The following is a 24,072-nucleotide window of genomic DNA, read 5'->3' on the forward strand; positions in this document are numbered from 1 at the left end:
GATAAATTGAACTTCAAACAAATCAAAACATTTGTGCTTCAAAGGATACTATCAAGAGAGTAAAAACACAACCCAAAGAATGGAAGAAAATTATTTGTAAATCATCTATAATAATAAAAGCGTAATATGTAAATTGACCGAATGGCTTACAGCAGAAGGACTGTCCTGATGTCCTTCCAGATGAAGCTGGGGCTGCGAGGGCCGAGGCAGCCAGGTCTGTAAAGGCCTACTCTTGCACAAATTTCGTGCATAGGGCCTCTAGTATATCTAGTAAAAGACATATCTACAATATGTAAAGGGTATTTACAACTCAATAATAAAAGGACAAATCACACAATTAAAAAATGGGCAAGGGATCTGAATAGACATTTCTCCAAAGGAAAATATAAATGGCCAAAAAGCACATGAAAAGATGCTCTATGTCATTAGTCATTAGGGAAACGCAAATCAAAACCACAGTGAGATATCACTTCACACTCACTAAGATGGCTATAATCAAACAGATAATATCAAGACTGGCAAAGACAGAAAGAAACTGGAACCCTCAAACCTTGCTGGTAAGAATGGAAAAAAGTTTGGCAGTTTCTCAAAAATTTAAACATAAGGTTATCATGTGACCCAGCAACTCTATTCTTAGGTATATACTCCCCAAAATTGAAAAAAAATTGTCCGTGAATGTTCATAGCAGTAGTATTCACAATAGGCAAAAAGTGTTAACCCAAATTTCCATCAACTGATGAATGAATAAACAAAATGTATATCCATACAATGGAATGTTAGTTGGCAAAAAGAAAAAAATGAAATGAAGTACTGATACATGGCTACAAAATGGATAAACTTTAAAAATAAGCTAAGTGAAAGAAGCCAGACACAAAGAACATGCATTATATGACTCCATTTTTATGAATGTCCAAAACAGGCAAATCTACACAGGCAGATGGTAGACTAGTAGTTGCCAGGGGATGAGAATGGGGTGAGTTGGGATGTACAGGGTTTCTTTCTTGGGGTGATGAAAATGTGCTTGGTTTAGATACAGTGATGGCTGCACAATTTTGTGAATATACTAAAACCACTGATTTGTATCCTTTAAATGGAAGATTCTCTGGTACATTAATTATCTCAATAATACTCCAAAAGGACAAGCAGGCATTGGAGACCTTAAAGTTTACCTAAACATGAAACAAAAACTTGAACCTTTTTCTATGATTTAATTCAGTTTTATAAATATTATCCTTTTTCCTTCAACAATCATCATTATAAAAATAGTAAGTAGTTATTAAGCACTTATTAAGGCATTGTACCAAGCATTTTATACTTTGTTTTCTCTCTCAGATCACCTCAGTAACCTTGTACATTGGTGCTATTATCCCATTTTACAGAAAAGAAATTGAAGCTGAAAGAGGCTGAGTAATTTTCCCAAGATCATGGGAAGGTAAGTCTGACTCCTGAGGTTCTATTGTACCATTTCATCTTCCTTAAAACAGTGATGTTTTGGTCTCCACTATTATTATTTTTCAATGTGTTATATTGTTCTTCTATCTCCAGTAACAAATTCGATATCATTTCAGGGATCAATATTAAATAATGATTTTTCTTTCTCAGTTTGTTGAGCACAGAGCAAAGACAGAAAAAATTCCCATATCACAAGCTTTTATTTGTATCAAATTACAGAGTACCATAAGTAAATATAAGATTATGATTTGAATATTATAATATAATTTATAATTTGGCAAGTTATTTAATTATCCAAAGTTTATGATATATTTGATTATACACTGAAGAGATGATTTGGCATAACTTGGCAAGGTAAATATTTCTGTACCTTATTTGGCTATTTATTGTGTGTATATGTGGTACATATATGTATGAATGTGTGTACACACACACACATACACACACACACACACACACACACACCCCTAAATTAAATATACTTGTATAAAAAGCTAAAGATTGATGTGTTAGGGTTAATTCCTTTAAAAATATCTATTATATTAAATTGCACCTGCATTCAAAGCAGAAATGTAAAAAAACCTGATCCATTTGCTAAATACACATGAATTTACAAAGTAATTGAAAATGAAATAAAAATTTCTATTGAAATGTTATATTCCTGTTTAATTGACATTTAAGTGGCACTATCACACTATGGAAATAAACAATCATTTTTGAGTTTGTTGAGAGAATAAAGATTCTACTGAGCATTACTACACATTCTAAGTTAAGATTGACCATTATGATGTAGGAAAAGGTGGCAGATCATTTCCTTCTGTGTTACGCTGGGGATTCTCAGGAAGCGTCGGGCAGTGTCTGTGCCCCTGGCCTGGGCTTCCTGCGCCTCCTCAGTGGAAGTCGGGCTTCTCAGGGAAGGTACAGCCAGTGCGCCTGATTATGACGCTTGCGGCATAGTGGCCAGCACGGATGCACTCGGTCAGCGGCTTGTCATACACCAGTTGAGACAGGAAACCTGAAACACAGACAAAGGGGAAGACCGTGAGTACCAGGCAACAGCATCAGAAATGTCACTGGGTCAGACCAGAAAACAGTCTAGACACCTACACCCTTCTTCAGCCTGGTGGGGAGGCCTTCCCCCAAGCATCATGAGCTGCCCCTGATATTTCTTTTAAAGAGCTCGAGGTGGGATGGCAACTAACTTTCTAAGCCTAAACTATCACTCTTTCCTTTAGCTCTGAGGTGACTGTGAATAAGAAATACTGGCCAAATAATATTTTCTTGGGTCTTTATAGCTGAGGCGTTATTATTTATCCTCCTCCCCGCCTCCCTGGATTTCCTCAGTGCTTTTATTCCTAGCATATTTTTTTGGACAAAATCCTACCATCTGGATGTCTCTCTAAGTACAAGTTTGAGAGTTGAAAAGTTAGGAAGGACCCTACATCTCCCTTTCATCCCCAAAGTAAGAGCAAGATAATTTCTATAGTTAAGTACCATGGATCAGCTGATAACAAAATAAATAGAATAGAGTGGAAAACAGTTTTGAGGACTTCTGCTTCTGACCCAAATGAAATGAAAGGAACCAGATTTACCTTTCTCCAGAAAAACTAAGATAAAGACAATATACATGAAAAAAAGTTTTTCAAATATTGCACATCAGCCACAAATGATCCACAAAAGGACATACAAGGAAAGCCGTACAACAGCTCCAGCTCATGCCTGGGGGTACCAGCCATGACACAAGGAGAAACACCAGGCAGCGCTCAACAGTCTCACTGAATTGAGAAGATGGAAGTGGGAGTCCAAATGGGACATAATTAAATATCTAGGCAGACTGGTCAGGAAAAAAAAAAGACGACATAAACCACCAATATTGGGAATAAGAGAGGTGATATCACTATAGAATCTATACCTAAAAGGATAATAAGGAAAATATATTGATTTTGTAGTTAAGAAGTTTCCCATAAAGAAAATCCCAGGTCCAAATTGTGTCACAAATATTTAAGGAAAAAAATAATATCAATGCTATACAAATACTTTAGAAAACGGAAAAGGAGGGAATATTTCCAATTCATTCCATAAGCCAGAATTATTCTGATAACATATTCAGAAATGATGCAAATATTCTGAAGAAAATGTTAGCAAATCCAACCCAACAGTATATTTAAAAAGATAATAAATTATGATCAGGAGGAGTTTATTCTAAGAATGCAAGTTTGTTTAACATTAAAAAAAAAATCAGTATAATTTACCATATTAACTACGAAAGCCATAAGATCATCTTAGTGATGCAGAAAAAGCATTTCACAAAATTTAACATCCACTAATAAAAACTTTCAGCAAACCAGGAATAGAAGGAAATTTCCTCAACCTGATAAAGGACCTTACGAAAAACTTGCAGTTAATATCATTCTTAAAGTTGATGACTCAATGCTTTTCCCCTTAGGATAAAGAACAAGGCAAGGATGTTTGCTCTTAAACACTGTTCTTGAGACTCCAGCCAGTGCAACAGGCACACAGAAGAAATACATAAAAGGCATCAAGACTGAAAGTAAGACTGTCTTTACATGCAGATGGCAAGATTGTCTGTGTCTATGGTTCTCGATAGTAGGCAATTTTGCCCCCCAGGGGACATGGGGCAATGTTTGGAGACAATTTTGTTTATTATAACTAGGGTGGGGGTGCTTCTGGCATTTGGAGTCCAGGGATGCTGCTAAATATCCTATAATATCAATAATGTTAAGATTGAAGGATCAAGAAGATGTGGTATCTACACACAATGGAATGCTACTCAGCCATAAGAAAGGATGAGATAGTGCCATTTACAACAACATGGATGGACCTTGAGAACATTATGCTAAGTGAAGTAAGTCAGAAAACGCGAAGAACCGTATGATTCCACTCTTATGTGGGACAGAAAACTGAAACTTGTGAACACAAACAGCAGGGTGGTGGCTGCCAGAGTGAGGGGGAGGGGCGAAGGGGGTACTAGTATATGGTGCCTGGAGATTTGAGTTTGGGTGGTGGGCACATGGTGCAATATACAGATCTTATAGCATAGAAACCCACACCTGAAATCTATATGTTCATGTTGACCAATGTCACCTCAATAAATTTAAAAATTGGAAAAATCCTATGTAGAAAATCTTATGAGCAAAAAGTTCTAGAAAAAAGTTATTAGAATTACTGAGTGAGTTTGGTCAAGTTGCAGGATACAAGATCATTATATAAAAACCAACTGAATTTCCATACTAGTAATGTGTGAATATACAAGCAATTGTATATACTAGCAATGAACAATTAGAAAATGATATTAAAATACTATTTACCATACCATCAAATGTGTGAAAAATCTAGGGATAAATCTAACAAAAGTGGTGTAAGACTTGCACACTGCAAATGACAAAATATGCCGAAATAAAAGAAATCTAAATAATTAAAGAGACACAGAGTGCTCATAGATCAGAGAACTCAATATTGTTATCAGCTAAGCAGAAATTTTTCTATTGATTCAAAATGCCAATAAAAATTCCAGCAGGATTTTCTTACAGAAACAGATAAGTTGATTCTAAAATTTATGTGGAAATGCAAAGGACTTAGATTAGTCAAAATACAAAGTTGAAAAAGACTACTTGATTAAAAAACTTATAGAACTAAAATAATGGAGATGCTATGGTATTGGCACAAAGCTAGATAAATAGATTAGTGAAACTGAACAAAGAGTCCAGATATAAATCTACTTCTATATGGTCAATTGATTTTTGACAAAGATATCAAAGCAATTCAATGGACAAAGGACAGTGTTTTAAACAAATGGTCTTAGATCAGCCGTATGTAAAGCAAACAAAAACTTCAACTCTTAACCGCACATCATCTACAAAAATTAATTTGAAATGGATTACAGATCTAAATATAAGAACTAAAACTATAAAACTCAGAAAAAAATTGGAAAAACATTTTAGTGCTTTTGAATTTGCCAAAGATCTCTTAAGTAAGACATAAAAAGTACAATCTTTTATAAAAGGAAATATAATTTAGACTTTGCCAAATTAAACATTTTTATACATCAATAACAAGAAACAACCAACAGTCTTGGCAGGGTAGCTCAGCTGGTTAGTGTCCTGATATGCCCAGGTTATGGGTTTGATCCCCGGTCAGGGCACATATAAATGTATAAATAAGTGGAACAAAAAATTGATGTTTTTCTCTCTCTCTCTTCATCCTATAAAAATAAAAAAATAAAACAAGAAACAACCCAATAAAAAATGGGCAAAAGTATTGAATAAACTAAAGAAGATAAAAAGATGCCAAATAAGCCCATGAAAAGATGTTTGACATCATAGTGATTAGAAAACTGCAAATTAAAACCATAATTAGATACCACTCCCCACTCAATAGAATGGCTAAAATGAAAAAAGACTGACCATTCCAAGTGTTGACAAGGGGTGTGGGTCAACAGGAACACTAATATATTGATTATTGGAATATAAAATGATGAGATACTTGGGAAAACCATTTGTCAGTGTCTTAAAAAGTTAAACATACATCTATCATATGACCCAGTTATTCTATTACTGGGTATTTAACCCAAGGTAAATGAAAGCATATGTCCACACAAATAATTGTAAATAAATGCTGCAGCTTTATTTGTAATAGCCCCAAACTGGAAACAATCCAAATGGGAATAAGAAGGGACAGACAGGAGGGCAGGGTTACAAAAGAGGGTGGATATACTAGTAATGGCTGTGTCCATAGTGATGGGTTCACAGGAGTACACATACGTCAACATTTGTAAAATTGTACACATTAAATATGTGTAGTTTTCTGTATGTCAATTATACTGCCATAAAACTATAAAACAAAATGAGTGTTGTAGTTACAAATAAGCTACATCGTATTAGGTGGGGCCTGGGGCTCCTTCCCCTCTAGGGGAAACCTGAGCTGCTGTAGTGGTTCTCAAATCCTCAGAAGAACAGACGATAATGAGGAACTGTTCCTAGCCAGACTTCCAGGATTCCCACCTAGGCCCCGGCAGTCTGGGGCGTGGGGGCGGATGAAGGTTAATTGAGAAGCTGTGGTACAATGACCTGTAGGGAGCCTTATATGAGATTTATGTCCTTTCTCCTCTGCCATTCTGACCACACAGGCTTTTCCCGTTAGATTTGGGGAATGCTCTGTATCAGATAAAATAAGTATTCCCAACCAAAGGATAAAATTAACTTAGTAAATGGAGTGATGTGTTTTGAAGACATGTGCTTAGAATGTGAAGTCACCCTCTCGAGAGGTTTAGTGAGAGCATTTTATCATTGAGTTTTCAGGTAACAGTCAAAGGTCACTATTCACTTTCCGCCAAACTGTGAGGCTAAATGCTCAGCCCACCACAGCGAACGGAGCAGATGCCAAATTCAGAGTCAGATCAGCTTACAATGGAAACACGTCTATTAGGAGCCTTATGAGCAACATCTGTTTTCCTCATTCCTCCTGGTATAATCCTTGTGAGAAAGAGAGAAGCTCATGTTGTTGAAATATTTTTGTGAAGCATAAGCACCAGCATCCTCTTGCTAAGAGGGCAGCTAGCGAGGACTGACGTGGAGGACTCTGCAGAGGCATTTGCTTTGACAAGTGGAAACCTGGATGCAGAGAAAAGCGAAGACCTTTGTCCCAACTGAGTATCAGTTTTTCAATAACCTATTTTCAAAAACCAACTGAGATGAACTACAGATGTTATATAATCAATTATAAGTGGACCTGTCGCTGATGTGAATCCAAGAGCTGTGTGAAATGGTTTAAGCATCGGGAGCGTATAAAGACTCATAGAGAACCTTTTATAATATGAATAAACACCCCAAGATAGTTTTTATTGTGTAAGATATAAATAACCTAAAAATTACCATTTAAAGTTTACAAGTCATACCATGCAGTGTTGTGTAACTATGACCTCTATCCATTTCCAGAACTTTTCTTCACTCCAACAGAAATGCTATACTCATTAAACAATAACTCTCCATCCCCCTCTCCTCTGCCCTCTGGTAACTACTCTTCCACTTTCTAGCTCTATGAGCTTGTCTATTCCAGGGACCGCATATGAGTAGGACCATACCATACTTGTCCTTTTGTGACTGGCTTACTAGTATTTCATTTAGCATAATGTTTCCCAACATAATTTTTTAAGTTTACATTTTTTATTTCTAGCTGGTCTAAAGTGTTAAAAACACTTTCTTTGGAAATATTTCAAATTCAGAAAAAAGTTGCAAGAATAAAAAAATACAAAAAGCACCCATATATCTTTTATCCAGATGTTCTTATTAACACATTACTCCTTTTGTGCACATATATTCTCTTTCTACATATTTTCCCCTTAACTATTGAGCAGGTTGCATTTATCATGTCTCTTTACCTTTAAATATATCAGTGTGTCTTTCCTGAGAGGAAGGTTACTCTCTTACATAACCAGTCATCCATTTATGTAAAACATCTGTACCGTTATCTCATCTACTGTCCATATTGCAAATGACCAGTCATGTCCTTTAGAGCACTTTTCCTTCCAGGATAGAATCTAGTCTAGGATTTATCATATTTTTAGTCTTCTTTAATCTTGAACATTTCCTCAGTCTTTGACTTTTGTGACAGGGACATTTTTGAAGAATACAGTCATCTCCTACTCCTATTTAATAGAGTGATTCTCATTTTGGGTTTGTCAGATATTTCCTCTTGATTAAATTCAATTTTCCTCTAGATTATGCATTCCATCATCAATAAGAAGGAACAGATTCTGGAACTGGAAAAATTATGTGTGTCCTTTTCAGGACATCATATTTAGAGGCACGTTGTGTCCAGCTGCTGTTCACTGGTGATGTTAATTTTGATCACTTGATGATGGAATTGTCTTATCTCCATTCTATAGTTATTTTTTCCCTTGCATGTAACAAGCAGTCTGTTGATAGATACTTTGAGACTATGCAAATATTCTGTTCTTCATCAAAAGCCCCCACTGTATCCCAGATTTAGTGCCCATTCATGATTCTTAACAGAAGCAACTTACGACTGCGGTGACTTTCCAACTCCAGCACTCCTTTCACATTTACCAGCCAGCTCTTGGCTACCTCCTATGTGCGAGAGCTTATCCCACTCACATTGATTAGTGTTAATCTATTTATGATCAGGAAGGAGGCATGGATTCTTTCTTCATCAATGGTGCATAATTCATTACAGTCTCTAATTAATTTTGTGCTCAAAATGTCCCAGTTTTTGCTGGCGGGAGCAAAACCTTTTCTCAACCTCATGCTGGCTCTGGTGTCCTTGGATATGCCTTCGCACTATCTTTGAACACTTACTTTCTGGCACAATGTTACAGGCTCATCGCATATGCACTCTACCCCAACCCTGGAATCAGTCATTTTCTCCAAAAATACTTGGTTCCTATTAGGGTAGAATGGTATTAGAGACCAAGATGGTGGTGGTAGGTGCATGCTTTGTTTCTGGACCCTGTTAGCGAACAGAGCTGGACGTATGCATGGACACACACACACAGAGACACATACTCCCTCATACGTTAGAGGGTACGTATGTGTATACACAGACCCATTTTAGAAAGTTAGCTGACTCTAGTACTTCCAATTCCAATCCGTTCTCACAGGATCCTTTCTTACCTTCCCCCATTCCATCGTCATTATTAAATTTCTTCTACAGTGAGAATTTTAGCTTCAACAAGTCAACACATTTACTTATTTGCTCAGTTTTAACACACCTAAAACTGCTTCAAAATTGCTTTACCCTAATTCTAAAAAAACAAAATCTACTAAAAAGAGTTGATTGGGTTTGCCGTTTCCTATGTACTCAACTAGTGTCTTTAGAATGTTACTTAGATTAATTCTCTTTTCCACCCCACGTTGGGGTGGCTCATTTTACTTAAGATTGAAAAAATGTTGGGTTTTGGTTTACTTCCAGTTTAAGTACTCCCCCTTCTATCCTTGTTAATTTTTTAAAAAGTATGTAGAATATTAACATGTTTCCAAAAGTAAATCTCTACAACAATATATTCAGAGAAGTGTTACTTCCTTTTACCCTATACCCTCATGCCCCAATTTCACTATTTTCTGGTTTGTTTTCCTGTTTCTTTTCATAAAGGTAAGCAAATATATGTGCATGTTCTTACTTCCTCTTCTTTCTTTACATAGAAGAAGGTAGCACTGTATATATAATTTTTGCACTTTGCTTTTTTCCCTTAAAAATATCGTCTGGAGCCTGGAAGGTGTGGCTCAGTGGTTGAGTGTTGAACTATGAACCAGTGGCTCACGGTTCAATTCCTGGTCAGGGCACATGCCTGGGTTGCAGGCTGGATCCCCAGTAGAGGGCATGCAGGAGGCAGCCTATCAATGATTCTCTCTCATCATTGATGTTTCTATCTCTCTCTCCCTCTCTCTGAAATCAATAAAAATATATTTAAAAAGTATCTCCTGGGAATCACTGTGTATCAATCACAGAGATCTCCTCCATTCTTTTTGACAGCCACATAGTACCTGATTGTATGGACACACCAGTTTACTCACCCATCTCCTATGTGTGGATGTTCATATACTTTCCAATGCTTTGCAATTTCAAATAATGCTGCAATGAATAACCTTTTGCCTATGTATGTTTGTGTTGCTGGGTCTAAATCTTTGGGGCACATTTCTTCTAAGAATTTCTGGGTTGAAGGTTAAATACATAAGTAGTTCTGTTAGATATTGCCAAATTACATTTCATAGGAGTCAAACCTTTTTGTATTTCCACCAGTAATATTTAAGCGTGTTTGCTTCCCTATAACCACACCAATAAAGTGTGCTGGCAAGCATTTGAATTTTTGTCAACCTGATGGGTTAGAAATGATACTTCAGTGTAATTTTAATTTGTATTTCTCTTATTATGAGTGAGGCTGAACATATTATTTAAAAGGGAAGAAGGTTGTTTTTTTAAAATATATATTTTATTGACTTCAGAGAGGCAGGGAGAGGGAGAGAGAGAAACATCAATGATGAGAGGGAATCTTTGATCGGTTGCCTCCTGCACGCCCCATACTGGGGATTGAGCCCGGAACCAGGCATGTGCCCTAGACCAGAATTGAACCCAGGACCTTTTAGTCCATACGCCAGTGGTCAATCCACTGAGCCAAACCAGCTAGGGCTGAACATATTTTTATGTTTAAAGAACCAATCTCTTTCTGTGAATTGTTTGTTCTTCTACTTATTTTTTAAATAGGATTTTTGGTCTACTACCCATTTTTAAAAGTTCTTTGCATTTTGGGGATATTATTCCAAAAAAGTATTTTTTTAGGTAAGAAAAAAATACCGACAATATGTTAATATATATAAATTTATATATACCAGCAAGTAAACAAAGTGCTTATTCATACTTCTTTCATTCACTGTGGTGAATTATAAAAAGTATGGCTGGAAAACACTATAGGAAATAAAGGTGGCTTGCAGATATATTTTTAAAAAGATTTTGGGCCAACCAAGAATTCAAGAAGCAAAATCTTAAATAACTGACTTGGCATATATGCTCAATATGAAAACGATTCTTAGGAGTCCTTTTTGCTGGTGCCATTATCTTGTAGTTCTTGTCAGTACATCATCTTGAAAATGAAAGGTAAAGCTCTGCATAGATGCCTTTCAGCACAGCCAAGAGAACAGGAATAGGAAGCATAACATGGGAGAACAAGAAACATCAACACAGGTTTCCAAATCAAGAACTCATATGTTGAGGCAGTTGTTGCCTTTCAAAAAAAAATATTTTTATTGATTTCAGAGAGGAAGGGAGGGAGAGTGAGAGAGAAACATCAATGATGAGAGAGAATCATTGACTGGCTGCCTCTTACACGCCCCACACTGGGGATCAAGCGTGCAACCCAGGCATATGCCCTGACTGGGAATTGAACCGTGACCTTCTGGTTCATAGGTCGATGCTCAACCACTGAGTCACGCTAGCTGGGCATGCCTTTCTACTTAGGTTCCTTCTCTCTGTGACCTCTAACTTCTCTCTGATTCTCTTATAGATAGGCTTATTGTAGGGCCTCTCAGACTTTTCCCAACCTAAGACCATGTCAAGGACCTTAGGTCTCTAGCAGATGAGGCATAGATGGATGAAGTCTTCTCACTGGTACTAAATTTGGCTGACTCTGAACCTTGGAATAATTACAGGTCCAGAATTCTTAGGATAAACCTCTGTCCATTAACAATTGGTACAGCTTATTATCTTGTTAAGTTCATTTGGATTTTTCTTTTACTGATGTTAAAGAGAGTGACTGATTTTAGCATAACTAAATCCAGTGTTTGAGATGAGGCCTGAAACATACTTAAACTGTGCAGAGAGGCGGAGGAGGAAGTGCTAAAGTAGTTCCTACAAACCACACAGAGGTGGAATGCTTAGAGTGGGCAAAAGGCAACGGGATTTTCTAACTTAAGTTGCCCATTCCATAGAGTACAGTGGAAGAAATATAATGTCTAGAACTTTCTTGGTGTTATTTACAGAGAACTGAGAAATATTGTCAGGTATGGAAACCTTAATGGAGACACTTAAGAGCTAGGGATACTTTCAAAGGAAATGAACAAATCTGTAGGACAATTTTTCCTTTTCCATATACAGTTACTTAATGGAAAGTTTTCATGGTGGCTGAAAACTTTTAGGCTCCATTATGTTCATTCAACATACACAGCAAAAGGATGACAGCTTTTCTGGTTGTCATCAAATAAGAAAGCTGTGCCACACTGACTTATGAACTGGGAAGAATGAAGTTTTAATGATTTACTTTTTACAAGTGTTAGCATCTTGCTATTCTCAAATTGTTTTCCCAATGATCCTGCCATAAGTATACACCAGTGACTAAGTCTTTATTTCTTACATAGTCTCCAAAGAACTTTAGTATACAGTACACCACAATATATATGTGTAGAGTCAAATATTTTAAAGCATATATACATATATTTGCTTTTAAAGTCTCATTTTATGCTAAATCTTAGTCATTATATATTTTGGTAGTACAGCACTTTGTTTACCTGGCAATCTGTACACATGTATATGTGTTGTAAAATGGATTTTAAGTGTGTAATTTAAAGGTCAGAGGAAAGTAACACTGTGAAATAGAGCAATATGTCACATACGAGACCTGAAGCAATGGCAGCTTTCATGGTCATGCACATTACACCTACGATGACCTCCGGGCCTTCACTAAGAGCCTATTTAGTTTATGTTTAAGAAAGCAAGGGGACATTTTTTTCTGATTGCAAAAGAAATACCTAGCATCTGTATCAGAAGTGTTAAAACCAGTAGAATTAAGAAGTAAATAAAACACACGCAGTCTATTACAAAGAATAATCAATGATATTTAATATAGCATGGGATCCTAACAAGAGCAGTGAGACTAGACTAAAATAAAAAAAATTCAGAAGTATAAAGGAAGAAGAAAACTTGTCATTATTTTTAGTTGAGAGGATTGTATATAGAAAACTCCAATGAATCTATTCATTGTTGGACTTTGCATAGATTCTTTGCATGGATTGCATTATTGGAGAGTTTGGAAAGATATAAGAGAAAAATACAAACTTATTTACATATATTTTTATTTTTTATATATTTTACTGATTTTTTACAGAGAGGAAGGGAGAGGGATGGAGAGAAACATCGATCAGCTGCCTTCTACACACCTGGGTATGTGCCTTTAACCAAGGTACATGCCCTTGATCAGAATCGAACCTGGGACCCTTCAGTCCACAGGCCGACACTTTATCTACTGAGCCAAACTGGTTAGGACTTCACATAATATTTTTAATATACTAGTACACATATGTATAATAGCAACATTAAAATGAAAGTATTTTGAAAAAAGATACAAAAGCAACACAGTATGACAGTCTCTGGTGAAGAGGATTGTAAAACCTTATTGAAAGCCTATCTAAAGGACCTAAGTAAATAGAGAGATATACCAGGTTCTTGGATAAAAAGATTCATTAATGAAATTCAATAAAAATCTCAACAAGGTTTTGGGGAACTTGACAAGTTGATTCTAAAATCTGTATAAAAAAGCGAAGGATCAAGAATAGTCAAACACTCCTACTCAAGAAAAACAAGGTAGGAAAGATTTGCCTTACCAGATTCAACACATCATAAAACAACACAGTACAGTATTGGCATGTAGATAAATAGATATAGATTTAAAAGAAAGAAAAAAAGATACTCCCAAAACATACCTATAAAAATGTGGAAAACTGAGCTACAACTGAGTTAGCATTGTAAATCCATAGGGAAAGGGAGGTTTACTAGAAAATCGTGTTTGGGCAACTAGTTTTGACTTAAAAAAAAAATTACCTCATTTCATATTAAAAATCAAATTTCAGATGTATCAAGGAACGATGAGTGGGAAAACTGTAAGACTTTTAGAAGGAAATAAAGAATATATCTGTTGCAAATATTTTCCCTTATGTCATTTGCCTTTTATTTATTTTTAAAAATATTTTTATTGATTGCAGAGAGAAAGGGGAGGGGGTAAGATATAGAAACGTCAATAGGAGAGAATCATTGAATGGCTGCCTACTGTATGCCCCCCACTGGGGATGGAGCCCGCAATCAGGGCATATACACTGACTGGGAATCGAACCATGACCTCCTTGGTTCATAGGTTGATGGGTGATATATTTATCTTTTTAAAAATAAATTTCCATTGAATTTAGGCTGAGAAAGGTCTTTAGTACCATGAGATAAGTATTAGCCTATATTTTCTTTTAGTTTATTTATGGTCATTTAACTCTTTATCTAGAATTTGAGTATGATGATTAGTAGTGATCAACCTTCATTTTCCTCATATAGTTGTATTTTTGTTCCACTGCCATATCTAATTAATCCATCCTGTTCCGATTGTGTTACAATATTTTATTTTGAAATAATTTTAGATGTATAGAAGAGTTGCACAGATAGAACAGTGTGCTCCTGTATCCAAGATTTCAAACCCTGACTTTAGTAAATTCCTGCATGTGTTTCCTTCCATTTTAGTCTTTGGTCAGGTCCATGCAATACATTTTAGAAACATGTTTATTCAAAATAGTAAAAAAACAAAAATTTTGTGTGTATCTAAAAAAAACAATCTTATTATTTCCAGATTTCAGAGATGATTTTTATTTTGTTTGGTTTTCTTTTCTCCTAAATATTCTACAATAAGCATTTATTTTTTATTTTTTATTTTTTTTTACCTCTTCACGTTTTATTTCTACGTCTGCCCCTGGGATATTAGTCCCAGTAACAGACCTGAAGGCTGCTTATGTTCTGTCTTGGTGCTCACACCTGTCTCCTGCACCTATGCCCAGGGCTGCCCACTGGGGGCAGATGGGCACCCAGGGTGCTGGGGCTTGGGGAGCAGGAGGCCTGCTGTGGCCCTAGCAGCCGAGTGGCAGCAAGCACTTTACTTTTATAATGAAAAAGCCAATAAGCATTATTTTAAGGAATAATGTGGGGACATTTAACTGTTCAGAAAAATGGTTAAGAATAACTCATTCAAAAATTTCAGCGAAGTGATGTTTTGTTCCAAACAGTTTCCCACTCATGCCTTTAGAGTTCATTAATAATTGTAACCACTTGGGAACAGAGCCTTCCACCAAGTAAAATCAGTATAAGTATCAGTGTAAATACACTGATACTGGTCAGTCTTCTAAACGATTCCTCAAGGTCATAAAGATCTCCACTACTTTTTCTACTCTTAGGCTTAGGGAAACATAGGCAATATTAGAAGCACCATATGAGAGAGCTTCTGGGGAGCGTTAGCACAGTCTTCCCCAAGTGAAGGCTTCATCTATAGTAGCTATATGCCAAATAACTCAGTCTGCACCAGTGGAATGGCCACTCAAGGACCAATGCTTTCCTAGCAGAGATCGCCGGGAGGATTCCTGACAGAATTAAGCAAAAAGGATCAGTGTACTTAGAGTGTCTATTATGTGATGTCAATGAAACAAACTTTTTGGTAAAAACCTAGGACACAGGTGTAAGCCATCGTACCTATAATGACAAAGCTGGGAAAATAGGGCTCCAGCACAAACTGAAGAAGTTGGTAGAAAAAGGTTTTTCTACTTTGGCTTTTTAAAAATTAATAGACTTTTTTTGGAGCAGTTTTGGGCTTACAGAAAAATTGAACAGGAAGTACAGAGTTCCCATATAGTCTCTCATCCTCCCTATCACCGTTTCCCCTATCATTAACATCTTGCATTATTATGGCACATTTGTTACAACTGATAAGCTAATATTGATTCATTATTAATAACTGAAGTCCACTGTTTACATCAGGGTTCACTCTTTGTGTTGTTCATTATATAGGAATGAAAATTATAATTATCTGTTATCTACGATTAGAATATCATACAGAATAGTTTCCCTCCCCTAAAAATTCCTTATACTCCACCTATTCATCCCTCCCTACGTCTCACCCTGAGCCTTTGACAACCACTGATGGTTGGAATAATACAGTGTGTAGCCTTTTCAGATTGGTTTCTTTCATACAGCACTATGTGTGTATGTTTCCATTGTGTCTTTTTAAAAATATGTTTTTATTGATTTCAGAGAGGAAGGGAGAAGGAGAGAGAGAAACATCAATGATGAGAGAGAATCATTGACTGGCTGTCTCCTGCAGGCCCCTTACTGGGGATCAAGCCCAAAACCCAGGCAGGTCCTCTGACTGGGAATCAAACTGTGACCTCCTGTTCATAGGTTGATGCTCAACCACTGAGCCACATCAGCTGGGCTCCACTGTGTCTTTTCAGGGCTTGATAGCTCATTTATTTTTATGGCTGAATAATATTTCACTGCATAGATGTACCAGTTTGTTCAATCAGTCACCTATTGAAAGACATCTTGGTCAAATTTTGTCAGTTATGAAAAGCTGCTATACACATTGTATGAAGGTTTTTATGTGAACATAAGTTTTCAACTCATCTAGGTAAGAGTGTTTTCTAAGAAACTGCCAAACTGTTTTCCAAAGTAGCTGGACCATTTTGCATTCCCACCAGCAATGAATGAGAGTTCCTGGTGCTGCACCTACTCACCACACAGGCCACACATACAAACTCAAGATATTGGTAAAATGATATGGACGAAAGAATAGTTTTTCCATTTTTAAAATAATTCTTAATATTTACTTAAAGGAAAACTCCCCAAACAAAATGAACTGCTTAAAAGTATATGTATGCATTGCCCTGGCTAGTCTGGCTCAGTTGGTTGGAGTATTGTCCCAGGCAGCAAAGGGTCAAAGGTTCGATCCCCAGTCATGGTACATACCCAGTAGTGGGTTTGATCCCCGGTTGGGGCAGGAGGCAATTGATCAGTGTTTCTCTCTAGAATCAATGTTTCTCTCTCCTTCCTTCCTCTCTCTAAAATTAATAAAAACATATACTTGGGTGTGGATTTTTTTTTTTTTTAAAGCATCATGTCCCCAAGTCACTTATCTATTCCACTGCTTGGTAAAGTTATTTATTGTATGTTGGTTGTCTTCAGAGAGCTACATGATTCATCTCAGACTCTGTTGGTATTCTCCATGGCTTTGACTCAGATCCTAGCAGAGTGGGCCCATGATCTAATGAATCATTGGCATTCCTGATTGCCGTAATACTATGATTTCCCTACTGTCTCTATTCCTTGCTCCACCCCAGATCATTCATTTAAGTTATCAATGTTCTTTATACTTGAGTAATATCAAACTATACACTGTTACAGTGGTGACAAGTTAATTACATAGTTACTAAGAGATAATGTGTGAGTAGTAACATAAGTTATCACATAATTACCTTTGTTCTCAGAGGCACTGCCATGTAATTAAAGCAAGCCGGATATAATATTTTGCAGCAACTAACAGTGCTGAATTAGATATTCCCACTGTCCTGCTCCCTCTAATAAATTTGCTCTCAGTAATTTGTGGGTCAATTTGATTTTTCAGTTCTTTGTTCATTTTCCCATCTTCCTTAGATATCTACACATTAGTGATGATTTATGTGCTCTCTAGGACTGGCCTGCTATATGTATGTTTTATACCAATTGTTACCAGGTACATGCTGCCACATGGCACATGAAACAGTCAACTTAAAAGCTGCGTTTTTTTTATTACCTGCAGCTACTTGAGGTAAGGAAATAAGATATAAATTAAAAATTTGACTAATCTGAATCCTGAATTTACTAGACTCATGCCACTACCACTCCTATACTTGACTTTTATTATAAGTAGCAAATGAAAAAAAAACCTAAAAACCTAGAATGCTAAGTACTTTAATTTATTCAATCAACCAACAGTTATTGAATGCCTACCATCACTAGCTGCTGCGCTATAGACATCAAAGGATTCAAAGATTGATAAAAGATAGTGTTTGACCTTGAGGATTTTATAGTTTCAGAAGAGAAAGTTACATCAATACTTTAAAACAGTCCTGGCAGAAGTGTGCAGCATGAACTTACTAGGAAAGACTTGGCAGAGATCAAAGAAGAGGCGACGACAATGTTCTAGGAGTGTTTCTCAAAGTGTGCTCCCTGAACCACCAACTTGCTGTCGCATCTCCTAAGCCCAAATCAGGCCTCACAAACCAGGAGCTTTGAGGACAGGGCCTACCAACGTGTCTTTTGACAAGCCCTCAGGTGATTCTGATGCATTCTCAAGTTTGAAAAACAATGTTGTAGGTGACGGGTAGTAAGTTTAGCAAAGAGAATAAGCAGACTTAGTGATTTGACATGGGTGCTGATCAAAGTTAAAAACTTAAGAGCAATTCTGCCCTAACCGGTTTGGCTCAGTGGATAGAGCATAGGCCTGCGGACTGAAGGGTCCCAGGTTCGATTCCGGACAAAGGCATGTACCTTGGTTGCAGGCACATCCCCAGTGGGGGGTGTGCAGGAGGCAGCTGATCGATGTATCTCTCTCATTGATGTTTCAAACTCTCTATCCCTCTCCCTTCCTCTCTGTAAGAAAATCAATAAAATATATTGAAAACACACACACACACACAAACTTAAGAGCAATTCTGTGGCTTAAAGCTTAGGAAACTGTGGGAAATGAAACAGAATATGTCCCAGGCTCAGTTCACACCAAGTGCTCTTCACCGAGAGTCCAACTGCTTCTCTGTGGAGGAGCAACTTTTTACCCCACTCCACCTGCCAGTGGAGGAATAGCAGTAAAATTCTAGATAGGACAGGACAAAGGTGCTGTTGTTTGATGCACTGGATTTTCCACGGGGCATTATGGCAAGTCAAATTTATCATTATTTTTTAATTGAATTTATTGAGGTGACGTCGGTTAAAATTTATACAGGTTTTAGGTATACAATTCTACAATACATCATCTGTATATTGTATTTGTGTTTACTACTCAAAGTCAAGTCTTCCTTCATTTATCCCTCCTTTCCCTTCTTCTTCCTCCCCGCTCATCATTGTTTTTTCTTTGCTTAATCCCTTCACCCTTCTCACCCAGCCCCCAATCCCCTCCCCTCTGACAGTTGCCAGTGTGTTCTCGGTATCCATGAGTCTGTTTCCACTTCGTTTGTTAGTTTATTTTGCTCATTAGATCTACAGGTAAGTGAAAACATATGTACTTGTCTTTCTCTGACTGGCTTATTTCACTTAGCATAATACTGTCCAGGTACATCTATGCTATCGCAAAGAGTAAGATTTCCTTATTCTTTTTTACAGCTGAGTAGTAGTCCATTGTGTAAAAGTACCATAGCTTTTTTATCCACTCTTCTACTGATAGGCACTTGAGCTGCTTCCAAATCCTGGCTATTGTAAATAATGCTGCAGTGAACACAGGGGTGCATATATTCTTTCAAATTAGTGTTCTGGGTTTCTTTGGAAATATTCCTAGAAGTAGAATTGCTGGGTCATTAGAAAGTTCCATTGTTAATTTTTTGAAGTAATTCCATAATGCTTTCCACAGTGGTTGTACCAATCTGCATTCCCACCGACAGTGCCCAAGGGTTCCTTTTTCTCCTCATCCTTGCCAGCACTTGTTGTTTGTTGAATTATTGATTATAGCCATTCTGATAGGTATGAGGTGATCTCTCATTGTGGTTTTAATTTGCATTTCTCTGATGATTAGTGACGTTGAGCATCATTTCATGCCTATTGGTCATCTGTAGGTCCCCTTTGGAAAGTGTCTATACAGGTGTTCAGGTCCTTTGCCCATTTCTCAATTGGATTATTTGTGTGTGTGTTGAGTTTTATAAGTTCCTTATAAATTTTGGATAGTAAGCCTTATCAGATGTATTAGCAAATATGTTCCCCCATTCAGTGTGTTGTCTTTTATTGATGGTTTCTTTGTTTTGCAAAAAATTTTTAGTTTGATATAATCCCATTTGTTTATTTTGTTTGTTTGTTTCCCCTGTCTGAGGCACTATATCAGGAATAAATATTGCTATGAGAAATGTCTCAGATTTCACTGCCTATGTTTTCTTCTAGGATTTTTATGGTTTTGAGTCTAACATTTAAGTCTTTAATCCATTTTGAACTTATTCTTATGTATGGTGTAATATTTTCTTGCAATCCTTTGTATTTCTTTGGTGTCAATTGTTACTTCTCCTCTTTCATTTCTGATTTTATTTACTAGTATTTGGGTCTTCTTTTTTCTTGATGAGTATGGTTTGTCAGTCTTATTTATGTTTTCAAAGAACCAGTTCTTGGTTTCATTGATCTTTTGTTTTGTTTTCTTTAGACTCCATTTAATTTATTTCTGCTCTGATCTTCATTATTTCCTTACTTCTACTCACTCTGGGCTTTGTCTATTGTTCTTTTACCAGTTCCTTTAAGTGTAAAGTTATATTGTTTATTTGTGATTTTTGTTGTTTCTTAAGGTAGGTCGGTAATGCTATGAATTTCCCTCTTAGGACTTCTTGCAGTGTGTCCCACAGATTTTTGGGTTGTGTTTTCATTTTTATTTGTTTCAAGGTATCTTTTGATTTCTTCCTTGATCTCATTGTCAACCCATTCATTGTTTAGTAACATGCTCTTTAGCATCCATGTCTTTGTGTGTTTTGTAGTTTTTATCTTGTGATTGATTTCCAGTTTATGGTCACAGAAGATGCTTGATATGATTTCAATCTTCTTAAATTTATTGAGACATGTTTTGTGTATGAACATGTGGTCTATTCTATAAAATGTTCATGTGCACTTGAATATATATTCTGCTGCTTTGGGGTGAAATGCTCTGAAATATTAAATCCATCTGATTGAGCGTATTACTTAAGGCCACCGTTCCCTTGTTGGTTTTGTCTGGAAGATCTATCCATTGATATCAATGGGTGTTAAAACCCCCTACTATGACGTATTACTGTCAATCTGTCCCTTTATGTCCATCAAGATTTGCTTTACATATTTAGGTGCTCCTATGTTGGGTGCATAAATGTTTACAGGGTTATATCCTCTTGTTGGATCAATCCCTTTATCATTATGCAGTATCCTTCTTTGTCTTGTACTATAGCCTTGGTTTTAAAGTATATTTTGTCAAATATAAGTATTGCTACCACAGCTCTTCTTTCATTTCTATTTGCATGAAATATCTTCTTCTATCCCATCACTTTTAGTTTCTGTGTATCTTTTGTTCTGATATAGGTCTCTCATAGACAGTATATATATATATATATGGATCTTGATTTTTAAAAAATATATTTTTATTGATTTCAGAGAGGAAGGGAAAGGGAGAGAGAGATAGAAACATCAATGATGAGAGAAAATCATTGACCACCTGTCTCTAGCACGCCCCACATCGGGGATCAAGCCCACATCTGGGGCATCTAACTGTGCCCTCCTGGTTCACAGGTTGACACTCATCCACTGAGCCATGCCAGCCATCGGTCTTGCTTTCTTAACCATTCAGTTACCTTATGTCTTTTGATTGGAGCATTTAAGCCATTTACATTTAAAGTGATTATTGATAAGCACATATTAATTGCCATTTTGTTCTTTTTACTATATTCCTGTTTTTCTCCTTTTACTTCTTAAATCAGGCCCTTTAAAATTTCTTATAATACTGGTTTGGTGGTAACAAACTCTTTTAGCTTTTTCTTGTTTGCAAAGCTCTTTATTTCTCCCTCAATTTTATATGATAGCCTTGCTGGGTAAAGTAGTCTTGGTTGTAGGTCCTTGCTTTTCATCACTTTGCATATTTCATGCCAATTCCTTCTGGCCTGAAATGTTTCTGTGAGAGCTCATTTGTAGGTAACTTACTGCTTTTCTCTTGCTGCTTTTAAGAGTCTCTGTCTTTAATTTTTGCCATTTTAATTATGATGTGTCTTGGTGGAGGTCTCTTTGGGTTCCTCTTGTTTGGGACTCTCTGCACCTCCTGGACTTATACGTATGTTTCCTTCACTGGGTTAGGAAAGTTTTTGGTCATTATTTCTTCAAATAGGTTCGTAATCCCTGGCTCTCTCTCATCTCCTTCTTGTATCCCTATGATATGGATATTGTTATGCTTCATGTTGTCCCAAAGTTCCCTTTCACAATCCACATTTTAAAAAAATGTTTTTATTGATTTTAGAGAGAGAAGAAAGGAGAAGGAGACATAGAAACATCTATGAGAGAGAAACATTGATTGCTGTCTCCTGCACACCCCCTACCTGTAATTTGGGCATGTGCCCTGACTGCAAATCGAACCGGTGACCTCCTGTTGCATGGGATGATACTCAACCAACTGAGCCACACCTGCCAGGCTCCCCATTCTTTTAAATTCTTTTCTCTTTTTGCTTCTCTGATTGGGTGTTTTTCCTACCTGTCTTCCAAATTGCTGACTTGATCTTCTACTTCATCCAACCTACTTTTTATTCCTTCCAGTGTATTTTTGATGTCAGATATGGTATTCTTCATTTCTGACTGGTTCGTTTTTATGCTGTTGTAGTTCTCACTACGTTCCAATCATCTTTATAATTACTACTTTGACCTCTACATCTGATAAATTACTCTTGGCAAACTAAATTTAGAAATCCACTGGATAACTTCAATATATTCTTTGAAATATTGGTTGGAGCCTCTGACCTGCTTGCCACTGTTTATTACAGTAGAAACTGATGTTCAGTATTATGATACTGAGAATTAGTTTTAATATTTTTACTACAGGTACTTAGGACAATGGATATTAGATGCTACCTCCTTTCCTAAGATGTGTTCTCCCCATATTTATCTCTATTTTAAGTAACAGTAAGAAAAAGGTAGCTGTGATCAGTTGTTTCTCTGTCACTGGATTAGTCACATATACATGCTAGCATGGATTAATTTTAAATCAAATGAATTGATACTAAAGTATGGCCTACCCTGCAAATTCCTGACTCCATTCTTTTTTATAAAATCCTTCAAAAACCACTTTCTTAGATATACTGACTAGAATGGTTTTTATTTAATGGTAGGGGGCAAATTTGTTTGCAGCTGGTAATGTGATTTATTTATTCACCCATATGACTGACATTTATTCAGTAGCAACTCTGTGCCAGGCACCATGTTGGGTTCTGGGGATACACTAGTGATTAAGACACATACTACTCTCTTGAAGCTTATATTTTAATTGGGGAGATAAAAACACATAATAAATTAGTAATTAAAATAATAAGTAAAATAATTCCAGAGAGTATTAAGTGCTATTAAGGAAAAAGACTATATGTAGCAGTAGAGAATAACAGTGAAAGGATCCATGTTATTTACAATGATTAGAGAAGAGGTGACTTTTAAGTTGAGGCTAGAGAAAGAGATAGCCATGTAAAGAGTAGATGGAGAACACTAGGCAAAGGGATCTCTGTGTATAAAAGTATCTAAGGCCTGAAAGAAGATCAGTATAGCCAGAGGACCCAAACAAAGGTAGAGTGGCATGAAATGCACTTGTAAGGATAGAAGGCCATATAGATCCTCTTAGGCCACAATAGGAGCTTAGATTTTTAGTCTAAGTGCAACTATAAGCCACTGAAAGGTTGTAAGCTTGAGATATAGGGTGTTTGATGTTCTGTGTATTGTGTCATGCTGCAGGGAACATTTAAAAAGGGCGTAGACATGGCATGAAAACATTCATGTTTGTAGAGCCCAGCCATCAATTACTCTTTTGAAAAATAATTACTTCACCTCCAGTATTGCTGAGGAGTCAGTAGATGTGTTTTGTCCTATAAATCAACCTTTATAACTAATTGGACCAAAGGGAAGGCATCTGACCCAAGAGCAAACAACTTAAAGTTCTTCCCGGATCCTACTTATTAATTAAGCTAGCCTAGTATTCTCTTTCAGGAGCCAGAATGGAAAGCAAAGACCAGGAAACTGATTGTGAAGTAGGAAGAAGCAGACATGCAATGCAGCTGAGTAACATTAATGTGTAAGTACTGGAATGACAATCCATGAATGTCTGCTGTTGGGGTCTCTAGAACTGATTCCAATCTAGAATTACCATCTGTCTCCACTCTCAGTGAAAACTTGTTTAGTTTGGCTTTTGTTTGAGATTTCTTTTATAATAATGAATCCTTACTATGAAACATTATTTCATTTAACTTTCATAATAACCCAAATGAGGTAGGTACTCATTACCCTCATTTTTACTTAAATAAATGTTTTTATTGATTTCAGAGAGAGGAGAGAGAGATAGAGGGATAGAAACATCAATGATGAGAG

At 36.5% G+C, this 24,072-nt stretch overlaps 1 protein-coding gene across 2 annotated transcripts in view; it reads right to left on the bottom strand.

The window, feature by feature from the left end:
• Nucleotides 1-1,635: 1,635 nt before the first annotated feature.
• ADK (adenosine kinase) overlaps nucleotides 1,636-24,072 on the bottom strand; it is a 474,216-nt gene continuing 451,779 nt past the window's right edge. For both annotated transcript variants that reach the window (XM_081105246.1, XM_081105247.1), the window contains exon 11: nucleotides 1,636-2,467. In XM_081105246.1, the coding sequence (XP_080961372.1) occupies nucleotides 2,343-2,467 (125 nt within the window). In that variant the 3' untranslated portion in view covers nucleotides 1,636-2,342. The remainder of the gene's footprint in view (nucleotides 2,468-24,072) is intronic.

Source organism: Myotis nattereri, assembly GCF_964212035.1.
Source record: "Myotis nattereri genome assembly, chromosome: 13".
Taxonomy (NCBI): Eukaryota; Metazoa; Chordata; class Mammalia; order Chiroptera; family Vespertilionidae; genus Myotis; species Myotis nattereri.